A 17,194-nucleotide genomic window follows, 5' to 3' on the forward strand; every position below is an offset into this window, starting at 1 on the left:
CATTACATTAAACCTATTACATGCCGTTGCTTACTTCAAAACTAAATTTAAACACTAGATAGCATCATAAGCATTTTTAATTGTAAATATCTCAAAAATTATTGAGTAGTGGCCCCTATAACTATATATATTCATAAAAAGGGAAGCAAAATCTATCATCCTGTAAAATTTGAATAAAATCCGAGAGGGCAAGACCTTGGGCTGTCCTTGTCAGTGGTGAAACTTAATAAAAAGTATCAGGTAAGAGAGTAATCATATTTTTTTAATATATCTCGAAAAGTAAGAGAGATAAAATATTTTAGTACTAGACCTTTTTTGTAGCAAATAGAATTGTCTACAAAACATAATTAATAAAAAATCGCTTGATTTCGCTTACTTTTTGAGATATTTTCAAAAATCTATCACTCTATGTCACAGATGCGCGCGAGACTCTCAAGCTATAAGAAAAAGTGTTTTGTCGCGTTATACGGTTTTCATTGAGACGAAGCAAACTATAGATTGCCTATCTCTCTTGCCCGCATGTAAGCTAAGAGTTAGTGCATGTGTGCCATGGTGACCTACGTTACAATGAGTAAGAGCGAAATAGCTTCATTTTCTGTTTCTTTCTACAAAGGCGTATGACTAATGTATACATTATTTGTCTTTAAATAGGGATATTTCCTGCAGGTAAATATCTGTGAATATAAATCAAACACCAAAATTTAAAAAAAAAATTAAAAATTCATATGAAAAAGAGAAATTTTTTTTAAATAACCCGTTTTAAGTGAATTATCGAGCAAAAACCGTTTTCACTCCTTGATTTTTAATAGAAGGGATGAACAAAAAAATTTTGCTTCCCTACGATTGTTCATTGTAATTTTTTCAAGATAATTAAAAAAAAAAAAATTTAAAAAGTCCAATTTTTGTATTTTTTATTGAATTTTCATTTTTTTAATACTTTGAACCGTCGTAGGGGTGAAAGGGTGCGTTTTAGGGGAAAAATGGTCCGAAAGAGATAGGCCTAGAATTTTATGCTCTACAACTTTTATTTGAAACTTTTTTTGATATTTTCAAAATATAATCCAAAAATCGTATTTCGGGGTAGTTTTTAATTTTTTTCACCCCCTTCCCGTGAGTTGAGAACTTTTTTACTTTGCCCACAGTTTTGTAAGCATTTTTTTGATTATTTCCATATATTTTCAGCCGTATAGACCAAAATCCCGATTTTACGGTCTTTTTGACTGGACTAACTAATCCAGAGCACCCTTTGGTATTTAATAGTGCCGGATTAGTGAGATTGTACTGTATATAAGATATTAATATATTAAATAATAAACATTAAATTAAACAAATATAGTTTAATATATACTTTAGATGTTGTTTTTTAATCTTTAAAAATATTTTCAATGATTGCACAATATGTGAAATAATTGGATGACGTCATGTGTCAGTTTAGATAACTTTAAATTTCAATTGCAATATGTAAAGCAATTTTGACATCCTCTGTCATATGTGCATTAGAGATCACTATTTTGAATTTTAACTAGTTTTAAACTTTTGTTTTAAACGAATTAGAGAAAAGGGGGGGGGAGTGTGTATGTAAACAGTAATTATATCATGTATATATAGCATGTATATCTCTTTATACACAATTATATTTTATATATTATATTTTTTATTATATTTGTGCAAATATATTTTGATACAATTAAAAGAATTCACGAATCTTTTGTTTACATTACATATTTGCTATAAATATATGTAGTTTAATATATACCTTAGATGTTGTTTTTTAATCTTTAAAAATATTTTCAATGATTACACAATATGTGAAATAATTGGATGACGTCATGTGTCAGCTTAGATAACTTTAAATTTCAATTGCAATATGTAAAGCAATTTTGACATCCTCTGTCATGTGTGCATTAGAGATCACTATTTTGAATTTTAACTAGTTTTAAACTTTTGTTTTAAATGAATTAGAGAAAGGGGGGCAGTGTGTATGTAAATAGTAATTATATCATGTATATATAGCATGTATATCTCTTTATACACAATTATATTTTATATATTATATTTTTTATTATATTTGTGCAAATATATTTTGATACAATTAAAAGAATTCACGAATCTTTTGTTTACATTACATATTTGCTATAAATATATGTAGTTTAATATATACCTTAGATGTTGTTTTTTAGTCTTTAAAAATATTTTCAATGATTACACAATATGTGAAATAATTGGTTGACGTCATGTGTCAGCTTAGATAACTTTAAATTTCAATTGCAATATGTAAAGCAATTTTGACATCCTCTGTCATGTGTGCATTAGAGATCACTATTTTGAATTTTAACTAGTTTTAAACTTTTGTTTTAAATGAATTAGAGAAAGGGGGGGCAGTGTGTATGTAAATAGTAATTATATCATGTATATATAGCATGTATATCTCTTTATACACATTTATATTTTATATATCATATTTGTGCAAATATATTTTGATACAATTTAAAGAATTCACGAATCTTTTGTTTACATTACATATTTGCTATAAATATATGTAGTTTAATATATACCTTAGATGTTGTTTTTTAATCTTTACAAATATTTTCAATGATTGCACAATATGTGAAATAATTGGATGACGTCATGTGTCAGTTTAGATAACTTTAAATTTCAATTGCAATATGTAAAGCAATTTTGACATCCTCTGTCATGTGTGCATTAGAGATCACTATTTTGAATTTTAAGTAGTTTTAAACTTTTGTTTTAAATGAATTAGAGAAAAGGGACGGAGAGTGTGTATGTAAACAGTAATTATATCATGTATATATAGCATGTATATCTCTTTATACACAATTATATTTTATATATTATATTTTTTATTATATTTGTGCAAATATATTTTGATACAATTTAAAGAATTCATGAATCTTTCGTTTACATTACATATTTGTTATAAATATATCCAATTAATTAATTTTAAATATTATTTTATTACAGATTACTTATAATACAATTTCAAAGTATCAGTCACATCTTCTATATAGACAAAATGGATGATAATCTATCAGATAATTTATGTAATGCTATTGAAAGGAAAGATTTAAAGAAAGTTATAGATTTGATTTCCGAAGGAGCTAATGTCAATGCTTGTGATCGTACTGGTATGTTTCCTTTGCAAATGGCTGTAATAAAGGAATCTAAAGAGATCATAGAAGAACTTATAGATAAGGGTGCTGATGTTGATATTGAAGTTCATAATAAGAAACTTGTAGAATATGCAATGGCAGAAAGTAACGAAGATATAGTTAAATTATTAGTGGAAAAAGGTGCCACTATTAAATTTCATAATAATAATGAAGATAGTATTCTACGTTATCTTATCAAGAATGGCATGTTGGAATTGCTACAGTGTGTTATTAAAGAAATTGATATTAATTTCCAAACAGGGGACGGTCATACACTTTTAATTATGGCAGCCGAAGAAGGACAATTAGAAATTGTTAAATTTTTATGTAATATGGGTATTAACGTAAACGCACGCAGTTCTAGAAATAGTACAGCATTACATTTTGCCATAGGAAATTCATCCAATCCGAACCTGGAAATTGTACAATTTCTCATTGATAATGGTGCAGAAATTGATGTTGAAAATGTATTTGGTTATACTCCATTACAAAATGCACTCTATAATAAAAATTTTGAAGTAGCTAAACTTTTAATAGAAAAAGGAGGTGCTGATGTCAACAGAATTTACATAAATACCCATTATGCTCGACAGAGATTAGGAGGTACACTTTTACATTGGGCTTGTCGAAAGTATGATGGAGATGAAGCAATTAAATTCCTAATAAAAAATGGAGCAAATATAAATGCTACAGAACATGATGGTAGAACACCACTTTGTTTATTAGTAAAACACACTGGGAGTCCAGAAATGATTAAATTTTTGGTAGAAAATGGTGCATATCTTAAGAATACAGGTGGTGGTAGTCCTTTATATTGGGCTATCTATACGCGTAACATACAATTACAAACTTTATTAATAGAACTAGGTACAGATGTTAATGGCATTATAGATAGCCATGATGATTTCAAAGCACCATTGCATTTAACACACGATGTATCTGTAGCAAAACTTTTAATAGATAAGGGAGCCAATGTAAATATTAAGGATAGGTATGGCTGTACACCATTACATAGTGTTTATAAAATTTCTGTAGTAAAATGCCTTGTGGAAAATGGTGCTGACATTCATGCCAAAAATGATGATGGAGAAACACCTTTACATAGAAATTCGAATTTTCCTATAGTGAAATATTTAATAGAGAAAGGTGCAGATGTTAATATTTCTAATAAAGACGGGTATACACCATTGCACTTTGCTAAAAATGTAATTATAGCGAGACATTTGATAGAACATGGTGCTAATATTAAAGCCGTTACAAAAGATGGAGAAACTGTATTACATAGTATTACTAAAGCATATTCATGTTTCGATATAAGTTTTGAAGACATGTCAAATTTGATAAATTTTTTTCTAAAGAAAGGTATACATGTTAACGCTACTGACATATATGGTAATACACCATTGCATTTCAGTGCTGAAGAAAATAACGAATTTGCAACGGTTGTATTGCTTGCAAATGGTGCAAATATTTCTGCTACTAATATTGAAAATAAAATGCCAGTAGATTTTGGTTACATGTTACCACCTCTGATTGCTAATATAGAAAAAATGTTTGATGCTGTAAAAGAAAATAAACCTTGGAAAAATATTGAATCTTTACTTATACATAGAACACGATGCTATAATATTACATTAAATGATTTTAAAAGAAGTATATTACATTTCATGGTGATGGAAAATAATGAACGTATGGTGGAAAATTTGTTTAAAACGTTAAAATACAGGACTAATATAATTAATTGTATTACGAAATATCATTTGGTAAATGCTCGAGATAAAAATCAATGGATGCCTTTACATTATGCTGCAAAAGAAGGAAATGAGAAGATTGTTAAATATTTATTGAACAATGGAGCAATATATAATGATGGCTTTTCTAATAAACCAATACTACTTACTGATAATTTAGAAATTAAAAATATACTTGAATTAACAGAACAATTGTTTGAATATATCAAATTAGGAGATGAGACTAAAGTTGCTGAATGTATACGAATAAAAAAAGAAATTATCAATGCTAGACAGAATAATGGCAATACACCTCTACATGTTGCTATTTATTATGATCATATCAATATTGTAAAGCTGCTATTAAATAGTAATGCTGATTTTTTGGTAATTAATGATACAAGAGATACACTGTTACATTTTGCTGCTGTTAAGGGTTATGAGTATATAATCAAAACTGTGCTAGAGAAAGCTACAAAATCACATGATATTGTCAATATAGAAACAGTAAATGGCATGACTGCATTGCATCTGGCTGCACAACACAATTCTATGAAAATTGTACAACTTCTTTTGAGCTATGGTGCAATTTATAATGCAAAAAATGAAGATGGTCAAATGCCGATTGACTTATCTACTGATCAAGACATCATTAATTATTTCAAATTTATACATGAATTATTTGAAGATGCAAATTATGGAAGAACTGAAATTATAGATAAATTACAACATTTAAATAACGACGATGGTTACGCAATGAAAAAACTTCGTAATCGGCAAATGCATACATTGAAGGATATTTTACAATTTAATCAATATGACAATATTGTTGCACAATTTTCAAAACTATTTTTGGTTAAATCGGAAATAAAAAAAGACATATCCAAAACAACTGAACAAAATGAATATTTCAGCGACAGCGACGAGGATGATTTTCCATGTTTCGGTTTATTTGATTAATTTAAAATAAAATATATTTTTATGTATATATTTCTTCTGTGCACGTTTTTGTAATTAAACTCCTCCTAAACGGTTTGACCGATTTTAATGAAATTTATTGTGTGTCTTCAGGTGGATTCGATAATGGTTTAGCGTTACAATTCGATCCAATTTAAGTTGTTTATTTAATTAATTTTTTATTTATAAATTGTTATGCGAAAAGTTTATAGGTTGAAGTTAGTCGATATTCAAGTTATAGAGAATATTCGAATCTAATCGAAGTTATTCGATTCCAGTTTGTAAATCGTGTGCTAATTAAAATATTACATTAAGATCTAATTAGTGTTTGAAGAGCTTTGAAGTGTATATAAAAAACTATACATTTTGCAGATTTAATGCAGAATTGAAGTAAGTATTTTATATAATTTTCTATTAAATTTACATGTGCGTAAAAAATTAAATTCTTTATATGTTATGAACTCCTCCTAGACGGCTGGACCGATTTTAAAAGTTTATAGGTTGAAGTTAGTCGATATTTTTTATTGATATTATACTTTTCGATATATTCGATATTCTTCTCTTATCGTTTTCTTCGTGTTATTATTGTGTTACAAAAAATCGTGTGCTAATTGAAATATTACATTATGATCTAATTAGTGTTTGAAGAAGTTACTCAATTGACACTGTTGTCAAGATTTAGAAAATCCGTGCTTTTCTCACGGCCAATTATATGTTGCGTGTTCCAGGGTTGGAAAACCATCGAATTTGTTTGTGTATACTCCTGAAGGATCAACCAAAAATATTGTACATCCAATGACATTACGATAAATTAAATTTTTGTTTCAACTTTTTCAACTTTTATTAAAATAAGTTTAAGTGAATAATAATTAAACTTCATTGAACAGTTTAAAATGATATTAAATGAACGTATCAATCTGATTCTAAAGAAGTTTTCACGTCCAAAAAAGCCACAGCAACGCGTGGCCGGGGCACCCCTAATGTATATGTATATTTTAATTTATTATATTTGTTATAGAAATATTTTATTTTTAAATGTTGAAAAAATTAAAAGCTAAATTGAACTTGTATTTCAAACAGTTTGATTTTCATTTCTATTTTTGATAGACAATGAAATTAAAACCTTCGCTTCGAGAGAATGAGACGAATCCAGAGTAACAGGAGTAAGATAATTGTTGGGTTTATTTATTATAATATTGTTACCATGTATACCAAAGGACACTGATATGATTTTGGGGTGGTACTAGCTGACAAAAATGACCACTTTCCAAATTCTAGCAATCAAAATGGAACGTCGAATCATCTGTCGACGATAATCACAGTTGTTTGAGCTCCTGTGATAGGCAATTTGTGAAGAGTGTTGCCTGCATTCAGGCGTAACACATATTTCGATATCGAATACGAAACATGAAAAATAAAGAAAAACTTGTCAATATGTAATTCAAGAATTTAAGAGATAACTACTTGCTCTGCTTTTTGTGTTATTGATTGAAGAATTTATTGTGATTGATTTTAAAAATCAACGCAATATTAATTTTCGTTAAAGATGATGTTATTTAACAATTGTCTGATTTGATTAGGATTTTAAATATCCATAAGATGATATATTGTAAAAATAAAAGGACTAAAGATTATATGAATATATTTTTCGAATTTGATGTAGAGAGGGTAAGGTTGAGGAAACTAGCACGTTGTTCGGCCCTGAGCTGTTCCTGTAATGTAGGTCGTCGTCTAACTGTTCCGCGTACCGTTCTGTCGAGTCCATACACGTCCATAAGTTTGGTCCAACTTGGCTCTTTCAACTCTTCCTCTCTGCTTACGATATTTTTCTACGAAGAGGAAAAGTTGTGGATGATAATGTCGATGATAATCTTTATGGAATTAAAATTAATAAAACATTCATTATTACATTTTATTTTCCAATGTAATTGTTCATTTTATATACAAAAAAATATGTGTTTATTAACGATTATTAAAATAAGTTTCTTTTCAATATTCAATATCTGATGCAATCGTCGATTTTATATTAAATCATATTTTATTCATTTGTAATTAATTAAAAGAAGTATTGATCATTCAAAAGATTCTTAAAAAGATTCTTCAAAAATAATTCAAATGGAATACAATGACAAGGTATAATAATACTCTCTAATAAATAGATTTTCAAACAAATCTACATGATTATATTGGGATCTATCAGAATGCGCAAATGCTAGAATTGAAGATACACATACCGATATTTAACACGTTCGTCGCCCAGCTCGTTTCGGTTGAGTTTCTCGCCAGGCCCAAAATTCGACTCTCGGCGCGCCGTAACGTAAAGAAGCGAAATGTAGAAATATCAACAATGCGACCCGAGTATTATTGTTATATTATATTATTATATTTTATTTATCGAAAATAATCACCTCAAATGTGTTTAGAGTGTTTTAACAAAAACCATGCGGTATAGTATAATGTAATATGTTATCCTATATAAATGAATAGAAAGTATAGTATAATGTGTATATTTGTAGTATTTTTATGTTGTACAACCCATATTTAGATGTAAGTGCTAATTCCATGAAATTCCTTGTAAAAATCCAACTAAAAATCCCATAACTTAGATAAGAAGAGCGTCTCCTCTATACGGAGACATGGCGACGAACGTGTTAAATAAATTAATCAAGTCAATGATTGAATCATAAACGAAAAACTCATTCGTATTACAAGGTTCTTCCCTTTATGAACGTCATCGCAAGGAACGTCGCTTTCTTCGGACACCTTTACCTCTTCCACCTCTTTTTCCTGTTCTTCCTTCTCCTCCACCTCCTTCTCTTACACAGTTTCGTCCTTATGCTACTACCATCGGTGGCCTCTACCTCGTCGTCTTCGTGCTACCATCACAATGTCCATCTTCTTCAGTCGACGCGTGACCTTCTCGCAGACCGTAGAGAGAGAGTTTCCGTGAACTACGAGTGTTTGATCCTTAAAGGTGAGTGCCGCGCATCTTTCCAGGGCGGTTGGCTCTCGCTTTTGCGTCTAAAGAGGAAGAGGGACTAGTCCCTCGAGATCTCGATCGATCATCTACCGAGTTTCCTCTTTTTCTCTTTCACGTAATATATCAAAGAATACAGCAACATCGGTCAACTGGGATTTGTACAAGAATCAAGCGCACGTGTTAGCTTCTTCACTTATGGATCCACGAAAGGAGTGTGAGTAATCGACCGGTTCGACCTTGTTGGTGATCTAAGAGCATTCACCTTCTCTTCGTTCTTTGATTTATCAGGTAAATATAATAAATAACTTATGCAATATTGTACACATTTTGCAGATCTATATTTAATAATATTAATCATATTAATAAATAAACGTGACAAGATTGGAATAGGAAGATTCTCTTATTATTCATCTGCAAGTTAAAGTTCATAAATAAAGTTGGCATTCGGTACTTTTATAAGAAAGGGTAAGTGGTTAGAATAAACTCATTTTATCTGGGATAATGGTTGGATAAATCTCAAAATCATTTTTATATTTTATTATTAAATTAAAATAATCTGTGAAATTAGTTTCTAAATCTTGTGCAGATTAATATTAGTAATATAAAAATTTAACAAAAATTGATAACAAATTCATATAGAGGTGATACGAAATTAATTAGAAAGTAGAACGTATGATTCGTGCATACGTAGAAATATCTATTTAGTACGCGTTGATAAGGTTGAACGGATGTGTCGATGATTCATGTCATCGTACTCAAAACCGCATTCAAGAACGAACAGTCGAAACTTTTGAGAGTAAGTAGGTCAACCGAAGTTATGTTATGGTCATAAGATAAGGTCACGGTCAGGATCATGGTCCAGAACCGAAAAAGACCTTGGACGTTTTTTTTAAAGCTCATCGAAATAATTTCATGTCTTTCTCTACCGCCCACATAAATACCCGTTCGTCGACCCGCGTCTTCTATCTTTTACGGTCAACGCTCTCATTTTTCTCGCGGTCATACCGGAAATCGTCGTCATTAAAATAATGAGAACGAACGATATCGATTCGTAGATACGGATTTATGGATGGTAATGTTAAGTAGCAGTATGTAGTTATGTAGTAATTATTAATAATAATCCTTTTAACCGAATATGATAAATTAAAGTGTGGTTACTTGGAAGAAAATCCAAATAAATTTATAAACTTAATATAAAGTTTACTTAATTTTTTTTTCCTATTACAAAATTATATATTGGAAATCCCTATTTTTTATATATTATATTTATATCATATATATATTATAAATTAAATTAATATATAATAAAATATAAATATATTTTTTTTGCGAGAGATATCGATTTGTAGATACAGATTTATGATGGTAATGTTAAGTAGCAGTATGTAGTTATGTAGTAATTATTAATAATATCCTTTTAACCGAATATGATAAATTAAAGTGTGATATTTGGAAGAAAATTCACATAAATTTATAAACTTAATATAAAGTTTACTTAATTTTTTTTCTATTACAGAATTATATATTGGAAATCCCTATTTTTTATATATTATATTTATATCATATATATATTATAAATTATAAATTAAATTAATATATAATAAAATATAAATATAATATATATAATAAAATTAGAAATATATTTTTTTTTCGTGATTCCAAGGGATTCGATCCTACGATCTTAGGGTTGCGAATCGGTGACTCTAGCACCGCACCACAGAGCCATTCTATTATAAATATGTAAAATTATAATATATTTATATTTATATTACAAAGAAAATTTGGCAAATTAAAAATTAAACGATCAACAAAATGATAAAATTGAAAAAAAATTGTTATAATATAATTCACACAAAAGGTATGTTAAATAAATCATAAAATAGTATTCCTTTCGGATGTTTCATTTCTGGTATCGAAAGCCCGCTCGAAAGTGCGAGTAACGAAATGCTAATGCCAAATACGGTGCCCGAAGCTAGCTAGTGTTAACTGGTGTATGTTGTAGTCTCAACAAAACCTAGTAGAATGTCGTGCGAGAGCAATGAAAGAGAAGAAAGAAGAACGGGAAAAGAATATGAAACCCGTTAGCCGTTGGAACGCGATTCCGTTCGACGTGAGACGAACGGATGCTCGTTTACTCGTTGCTTTTATTTTTATTTTCTATCAACTGATGATAGTGCACTTGGCTTGCAGTTATATTTCAAGCAGTGCCATTTAAGTATGAGATTTAAAAATATTTTTTGAATAGAAAAAGAACAGATGTTTGTAGATCACACACGGTAGAAGTGAAACTTTCAAAGAAAACCAAGCTTCAAAATAATTGAATTGTAATAATACAGCGCCATCTATTGAAATAACCTTACAGAACCTAGATAACCTCTAAATAAAAATCTTTAAATTAGTAATAAAAAAATACATAACAATAGATAAAAATTGTGCTATGTGCTAAGTTGGAAAAAATCACGTGAAATAAAATCAATTTCATTAAGATAAGTTGAGTAGTTTCGGAATTATTAGTGGACAAACATATTGTGACACTGAATTTTTATATATAGAATTTTATTAATTAATTAATTAATATATAGAATTAAATTATACATAGAATTTAATTAATTAATTAATTAATATATAGAATTAAATATGTAGAATTAAATTATATATTGAATTTGATTAATTAATTAATTATTTTTGTTTCATCGGTTTCACGTTCTTCCGTTTCACGATTTTCAAATTACCCTGATTCTAAAGAAGTTTTCACTTCAAAAATTCCTATTCAAATTATCGTTCCTTTTAAAATTGTATTATTTTTCGTATTTCTTATTGGGCTGTTCATTTGTTATCTCTTTTCATCCATCCCTCTGTATGTATTAACCGTAGTTAAAATTTTATTCATATTTATTATAACATCCGATGATATATCATACGAAGCAACGGTGATATGTTTTTACAGTAATATATTAAATGTCACGTTAAATCCGGAATATGCATACGTGTGTACTATAAAACGAACAGAAGATCTACATACATACGTCTACGTCTGATAGGCTGTAAATGTAGGTCATGAAGGACGGTTAGACCTTCCTTCTTACTTTTCCTACGTTTTTATTTAAAGAATCCACTGATTGGGAAGGATAAAAGAAGTAAAAAGAATTTAAGTGAGGTGAGATTAGACCTTTAGTATATAACATCCTTCTGATAACTTAATAATAGTTTACGATTAAATAGTTTCCGTTTTATTAAATAGAGATAGAATAGAGAAAAAATGTCTAGTAAATTGATTAATTATTATTTCCGTCAAATCGTTTCAGAAATCAACGAAAAAGATGCGAGCCATCCTGTTGATGTCATTAGTCACACTAGCCAGTATTAATGAAGTGGTTAGTGAGTATTTGATGGGTGGTCACCTGGACAACAATGATCCGAAAACGAAAACTCAGACGAACGAGCACGAGTACATATCTTTAGGAAGATCGTCTCTACTGGACGCCCTTGACCTAGATCTCGATGCCGAAGAAAGCACCGTCGGTTCTTTCTCTTTAGCCAAGGACGATGAAGGTCCACGATATGGGCCACCATTTTCCTTCGCTTTCAATGGTGGAAGACCTTTTTCCTTAGAAAAAGATCCTATTACTGGAAAAATCGACTACGAGAAAGCACCAGCGGTGAGAATCTTAAATTACACTGATCGTTACGAGGAAAATGATGATAATGATGAGGATAAGGAAACAAGTGAAGAGACACTGAAAGAGGATGCTGATTTGCACACGAAGGAAATGAAGAAAATTGAGAATAAAGATCCCGAAGATGTTAGTCCGAATGAGATTAATCCAAATTCACCGAGTTTTCATGACTTTCTCAATCTTCCCGTTCGTTATTCCTCCGATAAGTACACCAATGATAAATATCCACTGATCTCGAGTTCGTACGCGAACACGAAAGTTCAAAGTGGTTTGAATAGTTATAGCACATATAATCATAGGCCTTATCATAGAGAAACTACTTTATATTATCCTGTTAAAAAAACACATGTCCCAAAAATAAGTACTTCAACAACAACAACAACAACAACAACGATGACGACTACCACCTCTACTACCACCATGAAACCAACTACGTTACGTCCATCAACGACGTCTACGACAGTACCAACAACTACTACCACAACAACAACGACTACTACGCCTTCGACAACAACGTCTACTACAACAAAAGCACCACCTGTTACCACTTGGAAACCATCTAGCACAAGTACCGTACGATATACAGCAGATAACAGTAATAATTATGAAGATATTCTTTCTTCATTTAACGTTCCTATGAAGACATTTCAAGAAACAATAAACTTCGATCATCAAAGTCCAAACAATCTCGCAGGATCTTCTCACAGAGAACCTTCTGTGGTACAATTACCACCGAAAAAAGATGAGTATGATATGTATGATGATTATGACATGCACGAAGAATCAAACGAAGAACAGGATTATTCGTTTGATAAAGAAGTACCTAAGGAACCAATAAGTTCAACTACAATGTCAGCTCCACAGAGTACAACACCATCAACTATTCAATCAACCACTAATACACCTGAAAGTACTACAATGAGACCGACTATATCATTTTCCACTCCTGTTCCATCATCACCATCGAACAACATCGTATCTACCCATCCATTACAATTCCAAGTTGTCCCACATCCAGTAACTTCAATGTCTATCGATTCCGATGATCGTGAAATTCCAACCTTTGAGAATGTTGTCGATAATCGAAGACCTGGAATGTTTGATGGTATGATTTCCAATGTGGGAGGACATCAGATTATTAATCAACGACCACTTGGAATGGGTGGACAAATTCTTGTAGGAAGTACGAGTAACATTGTTGTTCCACCAGATCAGGATACGGTGTCTTTTGTACTTGGAAATAGGCAAAATGTGGAGGGTGGAGGTTACTATTCACCTGGTACAGCAATTGGTGAGAATCCTTACGGAGGTTTGACAGGGGCAGAAGCATCGTTTAGACCATTATACGGTGAAGTGTCAACTGATCAAGATGGTTATGAGCTTGAGACTGATCCACAAAGAACTGTAGCTCTTCCATCTGTAGCCGTTGAACCTAATTTTGGATATAATTCACAAAAACGGTGGCCATCGAATTCTGGACCACCTTTGAAAAATAACAACGAAATCGAGTCATCAAAAGTACAACCCTCTATCGTTCGAGGTACTGTTCTCATGGAACAGAAAGATGTTCGAAATGAGGAAAAAGATACTAATCACGTAGCTTTCCCTAAACCAGAGGAAGAAAAGCATCCGGTTGAAGAACATATTGTCATTATTAATGAAGCTGATGGTACAGTTCAAGAATTCCCACCTTCAACGACGATATTACCCTCAAAAATTAACAATAAGCCAGATTCTGTTTCAACAATAGACGATCATCTTCCTCAACTTTCTGAAAATCTTACACCACCTGCCGAAAGACCAAGGCCACCTCCATCTTATTATTTCCATTATCAGCATGGTGGAACTATAAGACCCGAATACCCAAGACCACCTCAAAGACTTCCTTTACCTCCCGCACGTGGAAAACCATTTCCTCCTCCTCCCCTTCCACCACCTGTACCTGACACCTTAGCAATCCGAAGAAGACCATATCCTTCTGATACAAAATTACCTAACATATTGCCACAATTTAGGCCAAATGCTAAAGTCTCACATGGTCATCGTAATACAGAAAACATAGGTACAATACCAGCACCGCAACCATATCTTAATAGGGTTAGACAAACGCCTCACGTTCATCCTCCATCGAGAAGACCTTTACCACCTGCGCCATCATATCTTCAAAGATTGAATCCACCCCCACCACCAATTCATACAATCAGACTTGCTGGATCATCCTCTACAATAGCAGAAAATGTTGCCCCTGTTCAGGAAAGTGAGCCGCCAATGGTCAAGAGATTTCGTTATCCGTCGGCAGTACAACCAACTTCCAGAGGAGAGAATGACGAGAGTACAAATCAGCCGAATCGGTTGCCAGGTCAAAAGCAGAAATTGCGATTGGAGGATGAGGAGACGTCCGAGCGGTATTCAGAGGAACCGCCTCAAACGCCACCAAGGCCACCTTTGTTTCCGCGGCGTAGAACGGCAGATCCACCACGGGTTACCACCTTACAAATGATCCAACAACGAGGAGAGCTCGAAGAAGACGAAGAGGCAACAGGTTTAGCAACTTCCAGTAATAATGATCCAGATCAAGAGGTTAAAATTACGATAGGTCAAGAAATAGAACATAGAAAAGATGTTCGCGATTCAGTAGCCGAGCCACCGGTTTACGTAGTATACCCTGTGAATACTGCGGTTAATATAGATCCTGATGATTCTGGAGATAAAGACGAGAGTGTGGTAGTGGGAACTAGAGGACCACATCGTCCTCTTCCACCGGAAACTCTTCTTCGAGATGATAAGGATAGAGAGAAGATCAATGAGGAGGAGTCGACAATGGTCGATCTTTACAACGGTCGTCCAGTAGGAGATTTTTCCTATTCTCTTGATAGAGTAGATCCTTCCATATACGCTGGACCCGTGAGAGAAACACCCATACTTGTTCCGAGCGATCAACGTCACGAGAATCGCCCGTTGAACGAAAGAGACGAAGAAAAGGAGGATAGTGATCACGTAAACGTTATACCTTATTTGCAAGATTTCGTACCGTTTTCGAGAAAAAAAAATGAAGGTGTTATCTCGGCAACTCTTCATCGTATGCCAAGCAGCAATAATCATCCATCGTCTACACCAATAGCTTATGTTTATACACCTACGGCCGAAGCATCTCATCATCGTCTAGATGTCGACGTTAAAGATGATGGGTCGAAAATGAATAGAAACGATCAACGACCAGTTCTCTTGCCCTCTCAGCAACCTTCCAGTTCTTCGAGTTCTGCCCCATCTCCTCAAAATTTCATGGCACCGTTTGTAGCCAGTCTGAGAGCCGAAGCTCCGGCTAAAAATGGTTGGAATGTTGTTGTTATAGAATCTAAAGATAAAACGACATCTGACGATGAAAAGACTGATGATGTTGTAGATGCAGATGATGATGAATCGTCAAAAAAAAGCGAGTTCGATCCTGAAAACTTCAAACCACAACTTTTCGGTGGATTTAAACCAATTTTTGAATTTCCTATAGATAATGACGATAATACTGAAAAACGTGAAAGTAATAACAGTAATTCTTCAATATCGAAGAATATACAGCAAGAGGCTGTTGATTCTGCCGCTTGATGAAAATTCCATAGGAATATAGGGAATAATTTATGGGTATCATAAAATTATAAATCTTTCGTTAGAAATATTTTTTCGATCACTGTATTTCTTTTGGCGTTTCTCAACCTTGGACTAGATCAATTATTTATCCCAAGTAAGAAATCTATGATGAGATAAAAATATCTTTTGTTATAAATTAGAATTATTTAATTGCGTCTGAATTTGTTAAATTTTCGACGTAGAATTTAATTTAAGATTAGAATAAACAATAAGAAAGAGATATTGAAGAAACGCGAAAAGAAATTATTTTCGAAAAAAAAATAAAACAAATGCATTCCGAAATCTTGTGCTGTGGTGTTTGGGATCTATCGATCTATCGGTTGATCATTACGGGGGAAAAATATATTAGCGATGCAAGATATACGTAGGTTGGAACTTAAATAGTGACAACTATTTATACAAAAGAGTTACATGTTTGCACCTGTTACTGTCCTTCAAAGTAGCTACCAGCGTTGTGTAGAACCCGTTGCCAGTGATGTGGAAGACGTAGTATACCGTCAGCAGAGCCTGTTCTATTGATGGTGCGAATGGAGTGGTCTACTGCCCATGTCTCATCCAGTGTTACGATACGGCGTAAGAAAGCCTTTCATTCGTGCTCATAGCGCTCCAAGTGCGTCTGAGCAGCATTGTAACGCATCCATTTCTGCATTTCCGTCAATTCTTGAGGAACCCATCGTGGCATTTGCTTCAGAACTGTTCCAGAGATTCGACAGGCAGCAGACCGCTCCATTCGCACCATCAACAAAGCAGGCTCTGTTAACTGTATACTAAGCCTTCCAAATCGTTGGCAACGGGTTCTACAAAATGTCGATGATTACTTTAAGGGGACACGTCACCTTCGAGTGTAAAAAAAAGCGGTTATTTTGTGAATTTTTTTTGCAGCCAGTTTTAATAATATCAATACAAATCTTTGGTATATGTAAGTTATATATCTGAACTATATTCACAATTTTTGTGTGTAAAAATATTGTAAATTGTGTTGTCTGTTTCCACTTTTCTAAGAGTCCAAAAAAAAGGTGATTTTCGGTGGCCCTTACT

General features: G+C 32.2%; 2 protein-coding genes across 2 annotated transcripts; both read left to right on the forward strand.

Moving 5' to 3' along the window:
* Window positions 1-2,784: 2,784 nt before the first annotated feature.
* Window positions 2,785-5,890, forward strand: LOC107073114 (uncharacterized). Its single transcript, XM_089174517.1, has 2 exons — window positions 2,785-2,805; window positions 2,983-5,890. Exon 2 carries the CDS (start codon window positions 3,035-3,037, stop codon window positions 5,858-5,860), a length of 2,826 nt encoding a protein of 941 aa, XP_089030643.1. The 5' UTR covers window positions 2,785-2,805; window positions 2,983-3,034; the 3' UTR covers window positions 5,861-5,890.
* A 125-nt stretch (window positions 5,891-6,015) lies between these two features.
* LOC107073111 (uncharacterized) lies at window positions 6,016-16,566 on the forward strand. Its single transcript, XM_015333568.2, has 2 exons — window positions 6,016-9,125; window positions 12,143-16,566. Exon 2 carries the CDS (start codon window positions 12,158-12,160, stop codon window positions 16,112-16,114), a length of 3,957 nt encoding a protein of 1,318 aa, XP_015189054.2. The 5' UTR covers window positions 6,016-9,125; window positions 12,143-12,157; the 3' UTR covers window positions 16,115-16,566.
* Window positions 16,567-17,194: the final 628 nt, after the last annotated feature.

This window comes from Polistes dominula, unplaced genomic scaffold, assembly GCF_049000335.1.
Source record: "Polistes dominula isolate Pdom_NZ unplaced genomic scaffold, Pdom_raw_medaka contig_68, whole genome shotgun sequence".
Classification (NCBI taxonomy): domain Eukaryota; kingdom Metazoa; phylum Arthropoda; class Insecta; order Hymenoptera; family Vespidae; genus Polistes; species Polistes dominula.

Coding starts and splice junctions, on each gene's coding strand:
- LOC107073111 (XM_015333568.2), top strand. CDS start 12,158: ATGCGAGCCATCCTGTTGATGTCATTAGTCACACTAGCCAGTATTAAT.
- LOC107073114 (XM_089174517.1), top strand. CDS start 3,035: ATGGATGATAATCTATCAGATAATTTATGTAATGCTATTGAAAGGAAA.